Genomic DNA, 23,539 nt, shown 5'->3' with positions numbered 1-23,539 from the left:
TGCGTCATGCACACATCCGGTTCTACCTTCAAAATAAAACCGTGGAGTGGAAATTCATACAAATAGCCACATTTCTGTGATAGTAAACGTGATACCTTTGAGCCGAGAACTTAACAAACAGTAAGGGGCAGTTTTTTGGGACACTGATCAACTTAATACAACTCCAATATTTATGACAGTTAACTCACAAAATAAATGTATCCTATCCAATTTTGTTACAAACAACATCTAGTGCAAACACCCTGTGCACAACATTTTTGTTAACAATTAAAACTTGACTCAAGTGATAATACTAAATAAAGGAGCTGAATAATTGATATCTTGTATAGCTGACAAAAAGTACAGATTTTAAGTGTCTCTCTGGAGACAGATATTTTAACAATGTGCTTGTTTTAGAGCCTTTAGAAATTTGTGAAGAATATTTTTGCTCAATGCCAGGGCCGGCCCGTGGCATAGGCAGTATAGGCAAATGCTAGGGGCGCTGGCCATCCATAGGGGAGCCGCCAAATGAGTGAGGAAGAAAATTTGAAGATAAAAGGAAAAACAATATTGTTTTTTCTAATTTAATTTTGGAGTGATGCCAGTAAACATTTAAAAGCTTGTGATTCACTTTTGGTTTTAAAAATAATGCAAAGCAGTTTTGAAGTCTTTATGTGTTCAGGATTTACATGTTTTCGTTTTGTTGTTGTTGTTTTCCTTACACTTTGGAAGCCGTTAGATTAATCAGATAGAAAATGTAGGCTAGGCTTAAATGAGCATTTTGCTTCTGCCTTTTCAGTCATCACTTTAATACATTACTGTTGCTTTGTTTAAAGTGTCTGCACTGACAATTATTGTGTTATATAATGACTGAATAAATTCTACAACTATTACATTATGCATTTTGAAATTGAATAATTATTTTCCTGCTAAAAATCTGTGTTATTACCATTTTATTAATGTTCTTTTAGAGGTAATTTTTATTTTAAAAAAATGAAACCTGTAAAACATAAAGCTGGATGTCAGTTGTCTTTCAGTGTATATGTGATGTGGTTGTTGGAGTATAATACAAGGGGCACCAGTTAAAATCTTGCCTAGGGCACCAAGTCGATTAGTCATTCAATATCCTTGAATGTTATCTTTTATCGTGTGTTGTTGTGTGAATGGCATATACATCACTAATATGATTTGACTTTGTTGATTGAACAACCGAGACGGAGCATCGGCGGAATAAATTGATTAAGATAATAAAATGAAACCCGTATGCCAACATTGCATCCTTACGCCCCGCTCTTATTTTGAAAGGTAAAATCTGGAAGTAGTTTGCCTGTACGGTCGGTTCGTTCTCTCTCTCTCTCGTCTCTGGTCGGTACAGAGTGTCCGGTCCTCCCCAAGATGCCTTTCCTCGAGCTGCGGAGTAATTTACCTGTCGCGTCTTTTTCGGATGATTTCGTGAAGAAGCTGAGCGCGTGCGCCGCTGCCTCTCTGGGGAAACCCGCGGAGGTGAGTTTACATATGAATGACCTTTGACCCCGGGGGTTCAGTCACATGTCAAAAGCATAATGAAGCAGGTGAATCTGGAAGAGGTTTAACTTTTTAAAATATGAAACTTTAAATCGGGTTTGCTATTAAAAGGACTGGAACTGCTTATTTTCCGTTACTGCACTGTTATTGGTCAGTTCCCTGCTGCCCCCCTGAACTCTTGATTCTGATTGGCTGAGAGTAAAGCGACCCCTAATGAGTGTTTTATTATTGTTTCTGTATGATATTTTGTGTTTCACTTTGTTAGACATCTTTCAAGAAGTACAATTGACAAGTTCTTGAAAGTTGTCTTTAAATACGTCCAACCCAGACTTCTCATATACTGTAAAAACTACAAAAAAACAGCAGGAAGTTCTCATTCAGTAGAAGCTGGAGGTAGAAAATGTTTGACTCATGTTTGAAAATTGTAAAACAGATCATGCATACACATCACACACTGACATAACACTTAAGCATAAGCTGCTCAGTGTGAGGTTAAATGTGTGTCCTCTCTCTCTCTGTGTCACTTCCATGTTGACCGTCCTTCTCCACCTCACTGTTTTTTTCAGAGGATGAATGTGGTGGTGCAGCCTGGTAGTCCCATGCTGATCGCTGGCTCCACGTCTCCATGTGTGATGCTGTCGGTGTCTGCCATCAGTGTGACTGACACGGCCGACAAGAACAAGGAGCATAGTGCGAAGATCTTTGAGTTCCTGACCAAAGAGCTCAGTCTGACTGAGGACAGGTGAGCTGTAGGATGGTCTGGATTATTCCATTCCAACAGGACTTACTTGTAATGTTGTGAATCTATTCTAGCTATAGCTGGTCACATCTCCTGTGTGCAGGGGAGCATGATGCAGCTGCCAACTCCTCTTTGCTTTAAGCTCACCATCATGCACCTTACACAAAAACACAGTTCTTAGCTTTTGGATCAGCAGGTGTCATAGGCATGAAAACATTGACAAGGAGTAATTTGATCTTAAAGACTTTAGTCAGACAACAATTTTAGTACGTTTCTGGATGGCTTCCAGCCTACCTGCTCCACTCAGGATTTAAAAACTGTCACAGAAGCGCTACTTTTTGACCGCTGATCCCTCTCACGCAACTTTCTGTTGACTGTAAACCTGTCACTTAATATTTTGAATGCACCTACCCCCATCCCTTTAATATTCAGTACACCAGAGCCTGAAATACACAGCGTCGGGCTGTTGTGGAATCAGGTGGTTATAAAACAGTCATAATGCGACTCAAAAAGTCAGATTTTAGGCCTCAGAAAACCCTTATCATGTGGAATTGCTTTATGAAACACAGATACTGTGTCACATGGTCCCTGCTGTGTGTTTGCAGTCAGTCTGCTCTGTGCGTGTCTGCATACTCACATAACACACACTGTACAATGAAGTGAGTTCAATGCACCCGGCATTTCTTTGAGTAAGCTAACCCGACAAATCCTGAAGCTTTAAGGCTGATTTATACTTCTGCGTCGCCCCTACGCAGCAGGGGCTGACGGGGACATGAGCCCCACATACTTGTGCGTCGATGTGTCCGTGTCGCGCAGCAATTCTCCTCCGAAACGCTTGAGGGCAGTGTGGTCTCTCTGATAGCCGGTCGCCTGCTTCCGGTCCTGCTACGATCTCTGTTTACTTTTCCCAATCGATTCAGAGCGTGTTATGTTAATCTACAGCTGATACATGTTGCTGTTTATCATACAGACATGATTACATGAAGAATAGAGAGGAGGAGATGAAATACACGGCCGATGTGTGGCCGATGTCGGGATCCGGACGTGCTGTGAATGCGGGAAAGACAAAGCCGTCGAGCGGACCAATACAGAGCTTGCGGTCCGCGTCGGCTCTACGCGGAGTTACATTTTGGAGGAGGTGCAGTCAGCTACGTGCGTAGGCCTCTGCGTAGGTATGGGAGCTACGCGGACCTCCGGCGTGGCTACGCCGTCGATTCAACGCAGAAGTATAAATCAGCCTTTAGTCGGAGATCTCAGGTGTGATGAAGCTGGTCTCCTGTCTCTTTTAACTGGTGCTCCCTCAACTCAAACGTTATTTATATAGTACCTTTCATACATGTAAACTGCAGCCCAAAGTGCTTCATTAATAACAGAGAGACAGAAAACAACAGCAATGGTAAAATTATAAAAGGCATGATTATAAATAAGATACTTAAAATAGAATAAAATCATTACAGTAAAATTAACAAAATAAGTAAGAGTGGAAAGAAAATTAAAACATAAGTTAGAGTTAACAAGATCAGATGAATACAAGAATTAAATAGATTAATAATAGTTAAATAAGATAAATAAATGTTAAAGCAATGATAATATTAATAATGCAGTCCAGGGCTAAACATACATAACTCCACATTAAAAGCTAGATAAAAAGTTAAGTCTTAAGTGTACTTTAAAAACACCCAGAGAGCTCGCTGTTCTGATGTCCAGAGGCAGAGAGTTCCACAGCTTAGGGGCGTAAAACAGAAAGCTCTCTGGCCGGTGCCTGTGTGAGACACACAAGGAAATTTAAAAGGGAAGCATTTGAGGACCTCAGTGATTGGGCTGGTATATAAAATGATAGGAGATCAGTGATGTATGGAGGAGCAAGGCTGTTAAGAGCTTTAAAAACAAGTAAAATAACTTTAAAATCAATTCTAAAAGAAACAGATAACCAGTTCAGAGTTTTTAAAGCGGAGTTTTGTGATCTGTTTGCTTTTTTCGTGTCAAACTCTGGCAGCGACGTTTTGAACAAGCTGCAGTTTACTGATAGATTATTTGGGCAAACCAGTAAATAGGAAGTAACAGTAGTTGATGCGGCTGGTAATTAAGCATGTGTTAAAAATTTGGCGTCTTTCTGTGATATAAAGGTCTGACTTTTGCCATGTTTCTGAGATGATAAAATGAAGCACTTACAACCTGCTTCACAGAGTGTGCTCACAGAAAAGGGGCTGTCTTTTATTTGTGAGTAAACATGCACGTGACATAATAAAGAAAATAAGACAATAGAAGACAGTATACAGACATACCAACACAACTGTAACAGTAATACATAATAAAAGTAGGAGGTGGAGATATCTATCTGGTATTTGATCTGGAACTGTTTTTGTGAAAGAGTGTTGCAAGAATATCAGGAAAGAGAGAGAGGAAGGCAGAGAAAGAAGATAGAGAAAAGTGAAGAATCTTGCAGGAAATTATCATACATTTATTTATCTATTTAACCTCACACTACACTCTCTGTGCTTTCTGTTTATTCATATATTTAAAGTACTTGTTGGTACTTTTTTTCCTTATCAGATAGGTCAGCTGTATATGACCCACAAGCCTCAACTTTCAACAAAGATACACATGATTTCAGTGGGACAGGAAGGGACTGATATTAGAACTGACACTTCTTACTTAGTGAAAACGCTCAGACATGACCAAGGCTAAATGGAATCTAATTTGTCCTTAATTGACATTATCTGGGATAAATATCAAAACAATAATGATTTTTTAAATCTGATCTTCAATCTGTTTTTCTTGCAATTTAAAATGAATTATTCAGGATATTAGGACTAATCTTAAAATCGTAATCCAGTGTTCTAAGACGCTGAACAGTCTGTGTTTCTGTAATCTGTGAACTACTGCACACTGTGAGTGATTGACGGCTGTGATTGATCGACAGGATCGTGATCGTGTTCCACGCGCTGCAGCCTCACCAGGTCGGCAAGAAGGGGACCGTCATGAGCTTCCTGTGAAGGATGCCGGCGTTTCTGACACGGCTCACACTAACATTCTGACAGACGAAGACGAGAATGAAGACAAGGAGGGGACAAAGAGTAGTTTAGGATTTTTCACATAATGATGCAGTAACATCTGATTAACACTCCCTGAACCATGATGTCCACACATGATCCATTTTTATTCATTAAAGACCTGATGGGTTTATTTTGAAGAGTTGTTCTCTGAGTTTTACTTCCTGTTTGTCAGATGAGCAGTAGCATTGCAGTGGAAGCCTGCAAATTTGAACAGCTGATTGGCAAGCTTTTAAAAAAAAATTAAGTTCAGTAAGAAATACAGTTCAGGTTATATCTGGAAAGGCTCTACTATAAAGTATGTTCAGAAAGGGATTTAAAAGAGCGATCACTGCCTCTGCTGAGCTGACCTGATCTCATCGGGAAGATCGTTCCAGAGTTTGACCCCTCATCGCAAATACTCTCTTCCTTTAGATTTCATTCTGGCATTAGGAGCACACAAATGACCTCCAGGGTACCATTTTTTTTCTTTCAATCCCCTGGGTGTGGCATCCAAAGGGTACTTTTTTGTTTATGTTTTACATTTAATTCACTACAAGGTTATTAAGAGGGCACATTGTTTACTTCTTATCCACTGGAAGAGCAACTACAAGAACAATTGTTTTGTCTACTATAAGGAAAACCAAGATGGCACTTTATCGTGGTCATTTTTAACATGATGAGGGCACCCAATCTCTCCTCCTGAGTACACCACTGTTTATGGTACATCTCATGAGATAAAATGATTTACTGGAGGCCACTCGCTGTGTATGTGTGTGTGTGTGTGATTTGAGAATCTGACCCATTCTTCTTCTGATGAAACCTTTGGAACAACCAGGCCCTTATAACGAAAGTGCCTTTTAAATAAAAGCACAAATATCATAATAATTATTGATATTATCTGTGCAAAAAGCACTCACCACATCTCTGATTTGCTTGTTTCCTGTCATTAGTCATTTTGTTGCTCTCAGTCCTGATCCAGATGAAATCCTCTGAACCTCAGGGCCCTGCTCTCTGACACGTCGCCTCTTGGATCTTATCAGCTGATATTTCAGTACACTGAAGCACTGTGTTAAAAATCTACCCAGCGAGCTTACATTAAAGAAGAAACAAAAATGGGTGAACTTGAGCCGTTTCAGTGTTGTGGTGGTTATTTTAGCTGCTACCAATGAGAAGAAAATCCAGCCAATAGGAGAGCTGTTTTCATTCAGTAAAACATGATGTGTCCAAACTCCCTGAGGACAGGCTCAAGTTAAACGCCCTCTATGTTTGTTATTACCAACCTACAGTCTTTCTGGGTGTGTTTCAGGTTTATAGCCTCCTCTGCTGGACCAAACCTCAGAAAATCCATGGAATAATTATAAAGAAGTTCTCTTATTCAGAAGTGGTCACACTGAGTGACAGAGGCAGACTGGCAGCAGATGAAACACAGATAGGGAACTGCTGACTGTAATAAATACATGTCTTAATAAAAGTCTGATAGTGTGACATTACCGGCTTGTTGGCCATGACAAAAACGTGAGAATCACAAGTTATCAAAGTAAATAAGTAATTTCTAACAATATTAAGTTAATAACAGAACGATAACAACTGATATGAGGTGTGCAAGTCTGCAGCATCAGTATTGTGCATGTGGGTGTGTGCACATTGTGTAGTGAGAGGTGTTGAAGGAGTACACATTTTACATAACCGTTGATGTGCCTCTGATGAAGAAAATATTAACATTAATGTGGACCATATTTTCATATCAGTCATCGATCATGTCTATCAGGGTTTCCTTATCAGCCTCATGTGGACGAAGTGGATCACATTGTTTCTGACACTCTGACCTCAGGCTAAACGTGAGTGTGTCTGTGTCCAAGTCCAGGTGTGTATATAAAGAGAACGGCCGCCTCCTCTTCATCACTCTCCTGAGACGTGAGCAGGTAAGTCTCTCTCTCTCTCTCTCTCACTATCTCTCTCTCTCTCTCTCTCTCTCTCTCTCTCTCTCTCTCTCTCTCTCTCTGTTCCCCAGGTGTTAACAAATATCTCACGACTGTCTGACTCCCTGAAGGCCTCCAGTTTCTTCATCCTCCTCTTCTTCGTCTTCAACATGAAGATTCTCCTCCTCTTCTCTCTCCTCGCTGTAGCGGCGGCTGCAGCAGGTCAGTTCATTTTATTATTTTATCACGTTGCTGGGTTGGGGAGGAACAGGTCATTGATTTTCCTCAATTTGGACTTGTGATATCACAAAGATAATCTTGATTCCAGTGCTGCCACCATGTGGCCATTTAGAGCCTACAAACACCTGAATGCACATTTACAGCACATGAATTGTAAAGGTTAAATTCAAGATAAATCTGTGTGTGTCGGTCTGAGTTTTACACATTTTGTTTATTACAAACTTCTGCTGAAGGTTTAGATGTTCCTCAACATCACAGCTGTAAAATAAAATATTTTTTAAACCTTTTAAAAGCAAATAGAAGACTGTTCTGTATAATTAAAGACTAAGAGCAAAGGTTAAAGTTTATGAATTTGAAATCCAAACAATTCAAACTTGGGGGATTTTGCATGCAATTATCTCACAAACGTATTACATTTTTGGGAAATTATTCAAATAAATCAGAAATGACAGGAGACTTTTCCCCCCTTGCAGGACGTTGCATAATAATTATTTTGTATAAGTTGCAGATGATGCTGACATAGTAGCACTTAAAGATGCTACAGATTTAGTACCTAACTGCAGGAGAAAAAACAGTATAAGTTGCTTTCACATAGAAAACACCTGTTGTACTCTGTGTTGTGTGTGTGTGTGTGTGTGTGTGTGTGTGTGTGTGTGTGTGTGTGTGTGGGTGTGTGTGTAAGCAGACTGCAGCTCCTCACTCTAACAGAGCTACTGTTTTCTGTTTCTGTCTCAGTGCTAGAGGTTGAAGTTCCTGTTCCTGGAGGTAAGGAGCTAAACATGGGATTCTCTACGTCCTGAATGGATTATCTGATCCTAATGTGAGTTTTTCTCCTTCTTGCAGATGACCCTTCTATGTTTGCTGCAGCAGTGATGGGTGCACCAGATAGAGGTTTCCTGTCTTCTCATATCCGGTCCGTCCATTCATTATACAGACTCCTTGTCTTCACAGTTAGAGTGATGATAAGCTCTTCTCTTCTGTCGTCTGCAGATCGGTTCTTTACCTGTCCCTCAGGTTGGGTCCGATACAAGAGCAGCTGCTATTTATATGTGAGCTCTGCCCAGTCCTGGAGCACGCTGAGGTAATTTAACATTATCAATGCGCTATTGGCAAGACAGTTTCCTTAAAAAAAACACTGTTTCGTGTGTGTGTTGTGTGTGTGTGTGTGTGTGTGTGTGTGTGTGTGTGTGTGTGTGTGTGTGTGTGTGTGTGTGTGTGTGTGGTGTATGTTTGTGTGTCCTTCAGGCCAACTGTGACAGGCTGGGAGCCTCCTGGCTTCTGGCAATGATGCGTTTGATTACGCTTTCCTCCAGTCACTCACTAAAGAAGCATCGAGCGTCGCAGCCTGGACCGGAGGCTACTTCTTCTTGCAGGCATGTGCACAGATCAGGCATCGTAGGGGCTTAAGCACTTGCTATTTTGCCCTCTGAGAGGAAAATGCTTTTCATGATTTGTTTTTAATTATTGTATGTTCCTGCACACAGCCAACATGTTTTTAATTAAATAAGATTATCAGGTCAGGAGATATGTGATCCAGGCTTGAAATATATAGTTCAAATTTCCCTTTCACAAAAAAACTGATTGAACCTGCTTTGGCAACATGGAGGTTAAACATTGAGATGTGTGTTAAATTCTGTGTGTCCATGTGTAGAACTTCAGATGGGTGGACAAGAGTCGCTTCAACTACCACAACTGGTCCCCTCAGCTAAGACCTGACATTAACCCGTGTGTCTACGTTCAGGCGATGGGTGAGTCTCAATACCTCAAACTGTCTCAACAGATGGGGTACATTAAATGTCACAACATTTTTTTTTCATTTTAGTCACATGTTTGACTTTGAAAGGTTTTTATAATCAATGTAACTGTAAACCTGTGTTTAGACCTAAAAAGAGGCACAATCTGTCTACTTGAACTTCGGCCAAGATCATATTACCTCTGCAGTTAAAATAATGTCTTTTAAATGGTGCAAATTTGTCAATGATCAATCATTTGTTCTTTATTGACTTTGATTTCAACCAAAACACCAAAACAATGCACCATGATTTGTCTTTATACACTTTAATCAATGCTGTTGCTTTGAAAAACATCCCTAATGCACTGCCAGTGAAAGCCCAACACTAGTTGTGTCAATCAATCGCAGCATGTGGCTGTGCTTAGCTAGCTCGGCTTATCATACTGACAGGACCTGCTGCGTAACATCAGGTAAGCTAACTGTCATGCTGAAAAGGAACTGAGTATTTTTTAAGAACTCCAGAGTTACATCTCTCTTTGGAATATACAAAGCAACATATGCTGCCTTTTGCACATATGTCCATTTCAAGTGTCACCCATGGTGGAAATGCTGACATACAAAGTTGTACTAAGATGAGCAAACACTAACGCTGGGTATTGGCTGGAAGTAGCACCGTTGTCACCGACTTTAATGAGGCACAAGCCTGTGACATCTGCACGACCATTTCTGATGCATCTACAGAGTAAATTCTTTTTTTAATAAAACAGCACAGCACAAATTTCTTACTTGGGTTAAATGTTTAAACTTTTGCAAAGTTTGAGAGGCACATCTCAAATTTGCATTTATTCATGTCTTTGTATTGACCTCGTCTTCTATCTAACCATATGAAAAACTCTCTCTGCTTTCAGTCTGAACGAACATAAACAATAAATATCAGATCTGTTTTATATTAATGACTGGCATTTTGTTTTAGAGGACGGCTGGAGCAATTGTGACTGTGGTGTTTTAAGGCATTCCATCTGCATGAGGACAACTGACAGCTGCTGAAACTGAATCAGAGTCTTCACAGAGTGGTGGAGGACATGTCGGATAAGTGTCAGCAAAAACAGCTCCATTTGATTTAAAAAGAACCTCATAATCTTTGACAGAAGAGATGTGTTTTATAAGAGAATGTTAGAATGTCATGCTGGACATATGAAACTAAACACTTCCTCCCTTTTTGTCTAGAGGCACAGGCCCAGTGTTTATTTCTCTTTCTTTACAATAAATACATGTTGAACTGACATGATGTGTGAGAAATCAAATCACATGCAATTAATAAAGACATGTATTTTGATATGATGTGTATTCTTGTGCCTTATTTCCATCAGAAACAATAGCAAGTTTGGTAAAAATGTAAAATATGAAAATGTATCCAGAACATCTTTACTTATAGATGAGTTCTTACCTCACACATTTTTCCTTCTTGGTGTCAAGAGTACAACAAATCAAGTATGCTCAAATTGCTCATAATATCTATAAAACATCCAGTAAAGTGGTCTGGTTTGGGTTAAAGTTTAAACGAATCCACAGTCCTGTTAAAGCACCAAGAACTATGCTGTCATGAGTGCCATCAGTTTTACCACTGGCTCTCCTAGACTTACAGCCATTTCAAGTCGGGACAGGTGGTGATCATATTGATATCAGGCCCCATATCCATGAGGGCTAGTGTGTCCAAACCATAGACTGTATAAGTAATGAAAGTAGCATCCTCGACGTCACCCATCTGTTCCTGAGCGCTGTTTTGAAGCCAATCATCGGCAGGAGCCATATTGGAAATGCTGAACTCAGCCAAACAGTGTGAGGTAAAGAGTCAGGGTGTGAGCCTCATAGCCAACAGCTACAGTGTTCCCGCCTGTCAGTCAAGTCAGTCATGTCCTTAATGTGCAAAACTCGTAATCTTAATGTCTTCTGAACTGTCCTGTTATAAAAAAAATACACCCCCCGTACAGTATCTGCCGATAGAGAAATTAGCTACATAGACCCAAGCCCTTTTTGAACCAGACTGTAAACATGTTTATTATTGCTGCTGCAAAGAACGTCTTTTTGAATTGGTGTGTATGTGGTTTCCGGTGTTTCTGCAGCCAGCCTCAAGCAGATGCTCGATGAATTGCAGTTTATAACACTTCAGCATAGGCTTCATATTTCGAGACCGGAGGTTGCCGATTGGTCCAGACAGTGCCTCCTTTCTTTGCTGTCCTGAAGACACAGAGCACATTAGACTGGGTAATTTTGTGACCTAGATTCCCTGGCGTCAGATGATCATAACTAATGCGTTGACCTTTGGGTAGGAGGCAATATAACAGCGCAGAGTGACTGTGGACCAAATTGGGAATGAAATGTAAGTGATAATGCATTTGACCATTTGTGGTGAATTATGTAAAAGGAAAACAAAACATTTTTTATACATAGTTAACAAAAAGAAAAAAGAATTAAACTCCTTGCATGAAGCTCAAATTCTATTAAGATTTGATCTTTCATTTTTCACGAAACACATTAAAGAAAAAGACTTTCTGAGTGTTAAACTTAACTCTCAAACCTTGCATGACAACCAAACATGGGGATATGTTACAAATATGGGTAACTTACATTTAAACTATTTGGGGGCAATCCAGGGAACACTTTTATACACAGGGAGGGCTTCCAAAGGGAACATTTACATTTAATTCACTAGAAGGGCATAGGGAGTGCACTTCTTTTTACATTTAGATTATTTGAGAGGCATCCAAAGGGCAATTTTTATACATTTAATTCACACCAAGATTTTCTATACAGTACACTATTATGCATTTTATCCACTGGAGGGACACCAAGAGGACAACACCCTACTCCCGTCATAGCACACCAAAGTTGATGGTAAATCTCCTCAGAGGGAAACAGTTTTTATCAGTCAAGATAAAATCACATCATAAGATAAAATAAGATAAGAGATCAAAGTATTTACTGGAACCCACTTGTTCATTTTTATGATGATTAAAAATGTTAATATTATTTGCTTCTCAATGATAATCTGGTATCTGTCGATTATTGCCTTTACTCCACACCCTCTGACTCTATCACAGACCTGAATTGGAACCAGGAAATAACACAAAATCACATATAACTTCCATGCGTTCCTGATAACTGCAGGGTTAGAGTTTAACCCAACATGATGAAAACACTCTGATAAGATGTAAATAATCAACAAGAGTTTTATTTGATTTATCTTTACTCTGTAATTCTCTGTACTTTTGGTTTCGATCCGTTGTCTTTGCAACGTCTCCAGCTTTTACAAAAAGCTAATGCATGTTCGCTAACTGGGAGAAAAGAGTATAACGGCACTATACAGATTTCAACCACTCTGCATTGGCTTCCTGTCCATTTCAGGATTGGGTCTAAAATTGTATCGGTTGTTTTTAAAACTTTAAAAGGACTGGCAAACTCTAATCTAGCTGATATCCTGTATCATCACACTCCAGTGAGTCCTCTAACCAGCCCTTACAAATCTAACCTATAGAGAAGGACAACTCAACATTTTTAGTACAAAAGTACATCTGAAAATGTTCACATTACATGAACTATCTTTTTAGGAAAACAGCTGTTGTATTTTTCGCCATCATTACATGAACTATCTTTTTAGGAAAACAGCTGTTGTATTTTTCGCCATGATGAGTCTCATAGTGGGGCCAAATATGATATTCTTTAAGCCCTGAAACCTGCTGCAAACACACCAAGCACACAGGTTTCCCAGTCACCTGCCACACAGTGTGTAATGTTAACAGCAAAAGAACAGAGATTATAATAATGAAGAAGGTAAAGTTGACTATTATTGACCCCCCTGCATTTACTTGTATTGAAAAATTGCAGTTAATGTCTTCTCTGTCATTTTTTCACTTTTGGAAATCGTCCACGGGCCGGATTGGGACCTCTGGCGGACCGGTTTTGGCCTGGGGACATTATGTTTGACACCCCTGATCTAACCTGACCTTGTCTCTTACTATATTCTATATTTCATATGGTCTAGCAGGTCTTTTATTATAATACTTGTCCCTAAAAGCACTGCATCAAACTCTTATATAAAAATATAAGAATTAAACTTTTTCTGGATCTCAGGATGAGCTCAGTCTGCTTACCAAGAGTCTGGTTATTTAAAATCTGCCTATTTTTATTTTTATTTTTTATTTTTACTGTAAACTCCCTGAGAGAAATGATGATTCTGCTCCTCCTAGTCTTGAGAGTTGTGGTCTATATCAGCTTATGCTTCAGTGCACATTTGGTTGAAAATGTACCCAGCTAGCTCATGTTAAAAAGAAACCAAAGTGAGTTTTCTGGAATCAGTTTCAATGATGTAGTGTGTATCTTAGCTGCTACCTATATATTTAAAATACAGCCAGTATGAGATTATTGACAATTCATGACAATTAACCACCCCCTGAGCATGTGTTTAAATCACACTCATCCGCACATACCCAGCAGACTTGACCTGAGATCAACAGGGAGAATTTAGTTTCTGGAAAATGTTCACGTGCAAACAGAAACAGGTCACACGTCAAGGGCCAGTAACAGCTGGGTCACTGATAAACAGAGGCCCCGCCCACACCAAGCTGAATATCTGAGCTTCAGGTGTGTATATAAAGAGCCTCGCTATGTCTCTCAGCTCATACTTACCTGACAGGTGAGACAGCTGCTGTGCTCCTTGAGATTTACTCACAACTACAAACAACCATCTGATCATCACCATGAGGACAGCCCTGATTCTCTGCATCCTTCTGTGTGCTGCTTCTGCAGGTAACACACGCACACACACAGACGCACGCACGCACGCACGCACGCACACACACACACACACACACACACACACACACACACACACACACACACACACACACAAACAGAGAGTCTCTAACAATGTTTTTTTCTCTCTTCAGCTCCAGCTGGAGAGACGGAGCTTGAAGGTCAGTAATGATGGCATTAAAACTCACCCACCCATAAACACACACGTGTGTACACAAACACACATCCACAAATACACACCTGTCTCATACTAACTTGTGTTTTCTGCACCCTCAGTTGCAGGAGGAGAGGTGGAGCTCCCACAGGTTCACCTACCTGCTGCTGAACCAGGTGAGTCTTTAAGAGAAGGTGAAGGCAGTCAGTTTGTTGAGTCGTCTTTTTCTTTTCAACTATCTTTTTGAGACTTTTTCATTTTTATTCATTTGGAGTTTTTTTACTTTGCAAATGTTTTCTGTGGTTGTGTTTTTTTTAATTTATATTCTGTATCTTGTCTGTCTTTGACTGATGCATGTGTAAATAAAGTTGTTGCATGTTTGTCTTAATGAAGATCGTCAGCCACTGTAGGATCTTTTATGAGTACAACGATATAAAAAGATATATGTACATTCTGTCAAATCTAGAAATTTGATGTTATTTAAAGATTGTTTCTTGAAAGTGCAAACCAAAGAATGAGAAAAACACAGATTTTAACACAATGCTATTTTATTCAGTTTTTAATGTTTTTTACAGTGTTGTTGGGTTGTAGAGGGGAGTAGACCAAACAATAATGTAATCCAAACCTTAAAAACAAACTAAGCAAGTATTAGTAGTTATGTGTTAGATACTAGTATCTGATACAAAGTTATTATTTATTCATGTACTTATGAATCTATTTATCATTACTGCTGGATAAGAGTTGAAGCTTGGCTGATGTTTCAGAGCAAACTCTAATTACGTTTCAGAGGAGGAGATGAAAAAGATGATGACCGAAGAAGAGACAGAGTTGGCACCTGTTGATCCTTTCCCTGTAGCTGAGGATGGTAATGAGTCAGGAGACATGTCACTGTGTTAGTCTTAATGTCATTCACACATCATCAACCCTGGCTCCTGTTTCTGTCTGTGTTTCAGCAGAAGCTGTGTTTGAGGAAGCAAGCAACCCTGAAGGTAAGACCGTTTCTGCTGCTCACGATTGAGTTACTCCCTCCGGATTGGACATTGTTTGGTGGAGTTTTTGTATTGACGTCCCACTCCCTCCTCTAACCAGAGCATGACTTGTGGATAATACATCAAAAATTAAAAAGTAAAAGTCCTCTGTCGTCTGTGTCCCTGCAGCTCGTTTTGGTATCTGTCCTGACGGCTGGCTCAGACACAACTCTCACTGCTTTCTGTTCAACCACTTCCACAGGTCATGGTTCGATGCTGAGGTACTGATACCTGGTTACTTTGTTATCAGCAGTAAACTGGTCGTATATGCCGAGCACATCACATAGAGTCAGTTCAGGGTATAAAGCAGTGTTTCTCAAACAGAGGTACTACAACCCCCTCTAGGGACAGCTTTGGTCCCTTTAGATCATTTCTCTGTTCTTGGAAACGGTGTGAGTCTGAACTTCAGGTTTACTAAATGAAACTGATGTGTCACAGATTTCCTCCCAGACGACCACAAAATGACTGACACTACCTAAAACTGTTTCATATTTCAGTTTACAGTCAACAAATGTAATCTATCAACCTGCCTCAGATGCAGCTATGTTCAGAGGATGATTTTCCTAAAGTTGTTTGCTGAGTTTTATTGTTCTTACGATAATTCTTATGTTGACATGTAATTCAAACCAAATAAAACATCAGTTTAATTGTGTATCCCCTCCTGTCCAACAGGAGTACTGTAACAGTCAAGGGGCCCAGCTCACCTCCGCCACAAACCCTCAGCAGTACAGGTTCCTGCAACAGATGAGTTCAGCGATGAGACTGAGCACTGCCTGGCTAGGAGGCTTCCACCTGCAGGTCAGTCTGGGTTCAGGTGTAGATTAGGACCTGGTCCAAAGATGTCTATTCCTCTACCTGACTGTATGTAGACCCTTACACATTTGCTGTTTGTCTCTTTTAGGGGAGATGGTTGTGGATCGACAGTGAAGGTTTCTACTACGAAAACTGGCACAGCCAGTCCAGCCCAAGCAGCTGCCCCTGCCTCTACCTTAACTCCAACGGTGAGTCCACACATCTGACTCTTCCACCTGCAGGCTTTTCTAACCTTATTTTCTCTAAGACAACTAATCTCATTTAACTACATATCGGCCTGGCTCTCAGAGATTTGTCAGCCCTGGACTACATAAATGTTAATGTCCTAATATGTTTTGGATTTTTCAGTTGGCTGGGCGAACGGTGTGTGTAGTAGCACTCGGCCCTTCATCTGCTCCAGGAAACTATTTGCCTGTTAACCGACTGGAGGAAGATTTCTGCCATTGAAGTCAAAATATGATCTTTGCTGTGTGTCTGCTTGAACTGTTCTATGTTGTGTTTTTATGACGGTTTAAATGACAGTTACTTTGGGGTAACTGTAGATCTGTTTTTGCTTTTCTTTTAAGGACGTGTTGTCAGAATGGGATGGTTTGTGGTACTTGTTAATGTGTATTATAAATAAAAAGTCTCCTTTTATTGTCAAAGTTCTTGTTTGTCTTTCATTTTGCAAAGCAAAAACTGAAGGTTGATGTATTCATAATGTACGACCCAGTGAATGGGAAGAGCAGGAAGCAAATTGCCCACATCATTTAATAAAAAGTAATATATACATCTACTAAAAAAATGAAGACAATGCAGAACCACCAACAATCGTGGTTCCCTTAGTGTCCACTTGATGCTGTCTCCTAAAGTGAGTCAAATTCCATTGAGCCCCATGTTAAAATGTCCAACTTTACAGCAGAAATAAACATGTTTAGCATTAACTATTTCAAATAATGACCTTTTAACCAGTCATGTAGTTGATTACACACTTAAGATAGTTGGACTTTTTCATGTTCGGGACATAAGGGGGAGGGGCTATGTCAACCTTTTTAAGGTTAGGGATGTAAGGTGGGGGTATGTCGACTTTTTTCACATTTGGGAAATAATTGGGGGTATGACAACTATTCCCAGATTCGGAACATAATCGGATTTGTCAACTTTTTTCATGTTCAGGACGTAAGAGGGTGGTATGATGCCTTTTTTCATATTTGGGCCATCAACTATGAAGTTCAATTAAATCTATTCCATATTGCATTATGTTGTGGTACAGTTCTGTTGTGTGGCAGCTTTTTCATGAGAGGGAAGAGCAAGCCCTCGGACAATCGAGTCCCTGATTACCACAATAGAGGCAAGTGATAGTGGAGGGGTGGGGGCAGAAGAGGGGTGTTGGATGGGGGAGGAATCCGGGTTTAGTATCAAAAAAACGGTTTTCTGGTAGAGGGTAAGTGGAATCTCAGGGGTATATACAGGCAAGTTTAAAAAGAGGCAAAGTGTGTATGGAAAAAAGGTGGGAAACAGAACAATGAAAGGAAGAAACACTCAACATAATACCAGAACACTAAGGTTACAAAAACAAAACAGGAAGTAAACTCAACACACATTAAAACAAAATAAGCATACTATTACATTTTGACCACCTGCCTCCTCAGGGATCTGGTGGCAGCAGATGATAGCTTCCTCTCTCTGCCATGTCCAGGTACTGTTCTTTTTACTTGAAACTTGCAAACTATGCTTCAAGCTGTATCTCTGGGAAAATTCAAGGCCTTTGATATCATTCTGTGTCCATTTCCTTGTTTTTGCCAAGCAATAATCTCTTCTCTTTACCATTTGTATCTCACCTTATAGTTTTGTTACTTATTTTTGTTTTTATATTTTACTTTTAATCTTTATTTTTTACCTACTGCCAATATTTATTCTGTAAGATTACATTTTTTCATGCAGTATTTATCTTTCTTTTTCCCCCTTCATATGTATGTCTATTTTCTGTTATTGTGCTCAAATTTGGAAAAAACTAAATAATATATATACTGCATAAAAATAAATCTAAATATGACAACAAGCAGATTACCCAACAATAGGAAATTCCCATGGCTCTATCTGCAATCCAAGTTTTCTGATGTTTCAGGTTAAAAACTTAATTTGAAAAATATTAGAAGCCTGTATTTTTGTGTTTAGGGGAAACCTTTGCCTCTTTCTGATGATGGAAACATGACACTGTTTGCTATACTGGTGTTAAAGATGTGGCAAACAGGTCCAGCCAAACAACCAGAAAACAATTTCAAAAGCTTTCCATCTACATTATCCCTCCCTCCTGGTTTGTCGGTGTTTAGAAGTAATGAATGCTTCTCCATTTGTTTTAAATTTACAGTATTTCATTCAAATTTCAGCAAAAGATTATCTTAGGCAGAATTAGTCCTTTATTTTCTCACTTTCCTGTCTTGTTTTATAGCTTTTTCAGGTGTCAGTTCAGGGGATGATGGGGATGTACATGTATGGATGTGTTTTTATATGTACTTTCAATCTCTCAGACAAAATTATAAATTCAGGTTTTTTTTGGAGTTTGGTGCAATGCTTTTGGAACTAGAGGAGAAAAAGAGAAATATCTGTTTTTAATCTCTTGTTGCACATAAATCTGTGTCACTGTCTTTTGATAACAATGGATTAAACTTTAACCTGCACAAATAGAAACCAGACATCAGTGGTTTTAATCAGGAGTTAAATGTGACTTGATGTCCTTTCATGGTTCAGAGGTCTGTGATAGGGAGTTGGAGCATGGGAGTTGGTGTGACGGGAAAAGCCGCTTGCTGACCTCTACGACTGCAGGAACAACATAGCAGGTCATAAGAGAGAAGGAAAGGAAATAAAAATGAACGAGTGGCTTACAGTAAATCTTTTAATCCTTTATTTTATGACTTATAGTCTGCACTGATAACAGATAAATGAATCACTGCAACATTTCTGAAATGCCCTCATCCCTCTGACATATATTATCGTCATGCTTCTGATCCATCTTTTTAACTGCATCATGTGCTGAATGACCATTATGTTTTCATATTTTTAATCCAGTAGATCCTCTCTCTTATGACTCTCCTACTACATTAACGCAGCCACTCTCTCCCACATACATCTCATATTTATACATCTATAATGTAAATGTCACTTTAGAGATGGACATGTTGTACTTATTAAAAATGGTGAATCATACCACACACATACACATACACACAAACATACACACACACACACAGACGCACACACACACACACACACACACACACACACACACACACACACACACACACACACACACACACACACACAGACTCACACAAACACACAGGTCAAAGATAAGGTCAGAGACAGCTGAGTCACTGATAAAGAGAGGCCCCGCCCACTCCAAACTGAGTATCTGAGCTTCAGGTGTGTATATAAAGAGCATCACTTTGTCTCTCAGCTCATACTTACCTAAGATTCACTCACATCTACGAACAACTATCTGATCATCACCATGAGGACAGCCCTGATCCTCTGCATCATGCTGTGTGCTGCTTCTGCAGGTAAGTCAAACACACATACACACACACACACACGCACACACACACACGCACACACAAACACATCTACGAACAAGTATCTGATCATCACCATGAGGACAGCCCTGATCCTCTGCATCATGCTGTGTGCTGCTTCTGCAGGTAAGTCAAACACACATACACACACACACGCACGCACACACACACACACACACACACACACACACACACACACACACACACACACACACACACACACACACACACATGCACACACATATAAAGTGTCTAACAGTGTTTTTCTTCCTGCAGCTCCAGCTGAAGAGAAGGAGCAGCCTGCAGGTAAGTGATGAGGGCATTGAAACCGGAGACGTACACTCCCCCCCCCACACACACACACACGCACACACACACACACACACACACACACACACACACACACACACACACACACACACACACACACACACACACACACACACACACAGGTAATGGCACGTCTCACTCTTTTCTTCACCCTCAGCTGCAGGAGGAGAGGTAGAGCACCTGGCTGCTGCTGCACCAGGTGAGTCCAGTAGAAGGTGGAGACGGTTGGTTAGTTCCTTAACAATTCAAATAGCATTAAAAATGTAAATGGCAGCTCTACAATGTTCAAGTTAACATTTTTTTTATAAACCTACTAAGAGTAGGTATGAAAAATAATTTTATTGAAACTAACATGAATGCATTACTAGGTGAACTTATGTCTTTATGTGTCAGTGCATTGATTTGAGCTCTGCTTGTGGCATGTATGTTAGCCATAAACATGTACAGCCCAACTCCAAAACAAAGTTGAGTCTTGGTAAAATGTTGAAGAACACAGATTTGAGAGACAGGAAATGTGGGGAGTAGAGAGCGGGGTAAGACATTCAGGAAATGGTCGTGGCCGGGAGTCGAGCCTCTGTATGTGGGGCACTTAGACTGCTAGGCCACCAGTGCTCCTGACCTTGTGATTTAGAATAGTTCAGAGATGACATATTAAATGTTGAATTGGCAAGTCATACAACAGTGTGCTACTATAGCTTTGCAGCTTCTAATAAAACAATCCAGCCAACACTGGCTGCCTGCTATGCCCTCTGACCAATTAGAGGTCAGGGTTGACTATAGAGGCTTAATTGTCTCCAGTATGTGCTAACTTGATTAGATCAAACACAGAAGAATACAAAATGACCAGGACTCTCTCAGAAAGAAATGGCTCCAAAAGCACATCTTGCAGATGTTGCATAGTTCAAGATGTTGTACATGTTAATGATGTTGCATGTATTGCAGATGCTGCAGATGTTGCAGTGCCTGAGCTGCAGGAATACCAACAGCGTAAGTTGCTCTTACACAGAAAACACCTACTCTGACTCTATGTTGTGTGTGAGTATGTTAGCAGACAGCAGCTCCTCATGCTAACAGAGTTCATGTTTTGTGTTTCTGTCACAGTGCCAGAAGATGAACTTTCTGCTCCCCAAAGTAAGAAGCTGTTCCCTGCCAATTAGACTGGTGCACCAGATGGAAGTTGTCTGTCCCCTTATACTCAGTCTGTCCATTCATTGAATTCCTCTGTGTCATACTGATAATCTGCTCATCTCTCCTTGTCCTCTGCAGATCGTTTCTTTTCCTGTCCCTCTGGTTGGGAAAAATTCAAGCAAACCTGCTTTTTATACGTGAGCTCCTACAAGTCATGGACTGATGCTGAGGTAATTTAACATCATCAATACTTAATTGGCAAGAAAATGTCATAAATAAAAAACTGTCTCAAAAGAATGTGTGTCTGAGTGTGTCTCTGTCTGTGTGTCTCCTTAGGCCCACTGTGCTGAGCAGGGAGCCCACTTGACTAGTATCCGTAATGCATTTGAACACGATTTCCTCAAGACACTTACCCTGAAAAAAGGGGGCAGTTGTGCCTGGACGGGAGGATACTACTTCCAGGTCATCAGAGCATCATACTCACATAATAAAAAGATAAATGTATAACTCAAGCTGAATGTAGCAGATGATTTTCCTTCTTTGGGACACAGCAGGTTAAAACTTTGAGAGGTGTGCTGCTTGTTGAACTCTATGTGTGTTAATGTTTGCAGAACTGGAGGTGGTTGGACCATAGCCCCTTTAACTACAATGGCTGGCACTATCAACCCTATGGCAGTTGCAACCTGTGCACCTACCTTCAGGCCAGGGGTGAGTCAAAACAACTCCACTTATACGTTGGCTAAGCTCACAGTACCTCTGAGTAAACAACATTTCAGTTTACTTGTGCATGTTTGGCAACCAATAATTTATGTTTTTTTTTATTCACTTTGATTGAACACACTTGTACCCTAACAGATATCTCTAAAATGTCACACTGGGGTCAGCAAAATCAGTGTTACTGCAGTGTTATAATTTCAAAATGAACAGATGTAACTGTGATTAATAATACATGCAAATAAAAAGGCTAAAATAGTGTTGAAATAACTACATCAGAATGCAGAAGTCAGAATTTAAGATTTGTCAGGTCTGTCTGGACGATGAGACCAGAACACTCTGAAAATCCTTTTTTTTTTCAAAGAAGTTTGGTTAGATTACTTCTGATGCAACTCCGGAAAGTCAATACTTTTAGTGACAAATCATTGCACAGATTTCTTGCTTGTGGTCGGTCAGTTAATATCACGTCTGTTTTATGTTAATGACTGAACATTTTGTCTTGCAGGGGGCTGGATCAGTAGTAGCTGTGTCACTCGAAGGCCTTTCATCTGCATGATGAGAACTGACAGCTGCTGAAGCTGAATCAGGGTCCTCATAAGTTGCTTCCCCCCTGTTTGTTAAGACAGGCCTGGTGCTGATTTTTCTTCTTTTACAAATAAATACATGTTTAACAGACAAAGTTGTAATACAATCATATGACATTAATAAAGAAATGCATTCTGATGAAATATTTATTCTTGTGTCTCATTGCTATCAGCTTCTTGCTTGAGGCTCAAGTCTTGAACTATTTAATGTTGCAAAAATGCTTCAAAAGAATTTAGATTTTGGTAAAGACATCAAAATATCTTTTTGTCTCTCATCTTATAGTTTTGTTACTTATTCTTGTCTTTATATTTTACTTTTAATCTTAATTCATTTTTTATCCTGCTGTCTTTATTTATTCTGTAAGATTAACTTTTTTCATACAGTATTTATCTTTATTTTTTCCCCTTTATAAATATGTATGACTATTTTCTGTTTATGTGCTCAAATTTGGAAAAAGCTAAATAATATATATACTGTATATATAAAAATCTATCACAATTTTGGCTTGATAGCAAAAGCTCTCCAGTGTCCTCTGCTACAATCTGGGATGCAGCTAAAGCCACTTTGCGTGGGCACCTTATTTCCTATAGCTCTTATCAGAAAAACGTCTTAGGGTAAGTGGAATCTCAGGGGTATATACAGGCAATTTTAAAAAGAGGCAAAGTGTGTATGGAAAAAAGGTGGGAAACAGAACAATGAAAGGAAGAAACACTCAACATAATACCAGAACACTAAGGTTACAAAAACAAAACAGGAAGTAAACTCAACACACATTAAAACAAAATAAGCATACTATTACATTTTGACCACCTGCCTCCTCAGGGATCTGGTGGCAGCAGATGATAGCTTCCTCTCTCTGCCATGTCCAGGTACTGTTCTTTTTACTTGAAACTTGCAAACTATGCTTCAAGCTGTATCTCTGGGAAAATGCAAGGCCTTTGATATCATTCTGTGTCCATTTCCTTGTTTTTGCCAAGCAATAATCTCTTCTCTTTACCATTTGTATCTCACCTTATAGTTTTGTTACTTATTTTTGTTTTTATATTTTACTTTTAATCTTTATTTTTTACCTACTGCCTATATTTATTCTGTAAGATTAAATTTTTTTCATGCAGTATTTATCTTTCTTTTTCCCCCTTCATATGTATGTCTATTTTCTGTTACTGTATGCTAAAATTTGGAAAAAACTAAATAATATATATACTGTATAAAAATAAATATAAATATGACAACAAGCAGATTACCCAACAATAGGA

General features: G+C 39.6%; 3 protein-coding genes and 2 long non-coding RNA genes across 8 annotated transcripts; all 5 read left to right on the top strand.

The window, feature by feature from the left end:
- Window positions 1–1,290: 1,290 nt before the first annotated feature.
- ddt (D-dopachrome tautomerase) lies at window positions 1,291–5,435 on the top strand. Its single transcript, XM_034686813.1, has 3 exons — window positions 1,291–1,482; window positions 2,070–2,245; window positions 5,166–5,435. Exons 1-3 carry the CDS (start codon window positions 1,375–1,377, stop codon window positions 5,236–5,238), a joined length of 357 nt encoding a protein of 118 aa, XP_034542704.1. The 5' UTR covers window positions 1,291–1,374; the 3' UTR covers window positions 5,239–5,435.
- Window positions 5,436–8,274: 2,839 nt separating this feature from the next.
- Window positions 8,275–8,803, top strand: LOC117816435. The gene is made up of 3 exons (XR_004631953.1): window positions 8,275–8,327; window positions 8,427–8,517; window positions 8,682–8,803. It is a non-coding gene; the product is annotated as an uncharacterized LOC117816435 (long non-coding RNA).
- Window positions 8,804–9,082: 279 nt separating this feature from the next.
- On the top strand, window positions 9,083–10,504 carry LOC117816434. Its single transcript, XR_004631952.1, has 2 exons — window positions 9,083–9,184; window positions 10,142–10,504. It is a non-coding gene; the product is annotated as an uncharacterized LOC117816434 (long non-coding RNA).
- A 933-nt stretch (window positions 10,505–11,437) lies between these two features.
- LOC117816072 (snaclec 27-like) lies at window positions 11,438–16,619 on the top strand. 3 transcript variants are annotated; one of them, XM_034688169.1, is made up of 10 exons: window positions 11,438–11,548; window positions 13,844–13,974; window positions 14,115–14,141; window positions 14,257–14,310; window positions 14,922–14,999; window positions 15,088–15,123; window positions 15,292–15,383; window positions 15,835–15,960; window positions 16,064–16,163; window positions 16,324–16,619. In XM_034688169.1, the coding sequence occupies exons 2-10, from the start codon at window positions 13,926–13,928 to the stop codon at window positions 16,392–16,394; spliced, it is 633 nt and encodes a 210-aa protein (XP_034544060.1). In that variant the 5' UTR covers window positions 11,438–11,548; window positions 13,844–13,925; the 3' UTR covers window positions 16,395–16,619. The 3 variants fall into 3 exon arrangements, with proteins under 3 accessions (XP_034544060.1, XP_034544062.1, XP_034544059.1); XM_034688171.1 differs by lacking the exon at window positions 11,438–11,548 and having other exon boundaries at window positions 13,827–13,974; window positions 15,091–15,123; XM_034688168.1 differs by lacking the exon at window positions 11,438–11,548 and having other exon boundaries at window positions 13,827–13,974.
- A 2,964-nt stretch (window positions 16,620–19,583) lies between these two features.
- Window positions 19,584–22,422, top strand: LOC117816073 (snaclec 3-like). Of its 2 annotated transcripts, XM_034688173.1 has the most exons (9): window positions 19,584–19,652; window positions 19,803–19,832; window positions 20,014–20,055; window positions 20,799–20,843; window positions 20,958–20,987; window positions 21,123–21,214; window positions 21,321–21,446; window positions 21,596–21,692; window positions 22,204–22,422. In XM_034688173.1, exons 1-9 carry the CDS (start codon window positions 19,604–19,606, stop codon window positions 22,272–22,274), a joined length of 582 nt encoding a protein of 193 aa, XP_034544064.1. In that variant the 5' UTR covers window positions 19,584–19,603; the 3' UTR covers window positions 22,275–22,422. The 2 variants fall into 2 exon arrangements, with proteins under 2 accessions (XP_034544064.1, XP_034544063.1); XM_034688172.1 differs by lacking the exon at window positions 20,014–20,055 and having other exon boundaries at window positions 19,603–19,652.
- The last annotated feature ends 1,117 nt before the right edge of the window (window positions 22,423–23,539 follow it).

Source organism: Notolabrus celidotus, chromosome 7 (assembly GCF_009762535.1).
Source record: "Notolabrus celidotus isolate fNotCel1 chromosome 7, fNotCel1.pri, whole genome shotgun sequence".
In the NCBI taxonomy this organism is placed as follows: Eukaryota; Metazoa; Chordata; class Actinopteri; order Labriformes; family Labridae; genus Notolabrus; species Notolabrus celidotus.
This window is presented reverse-complemented; position numbering and strand designations above follow the sequence as displayed.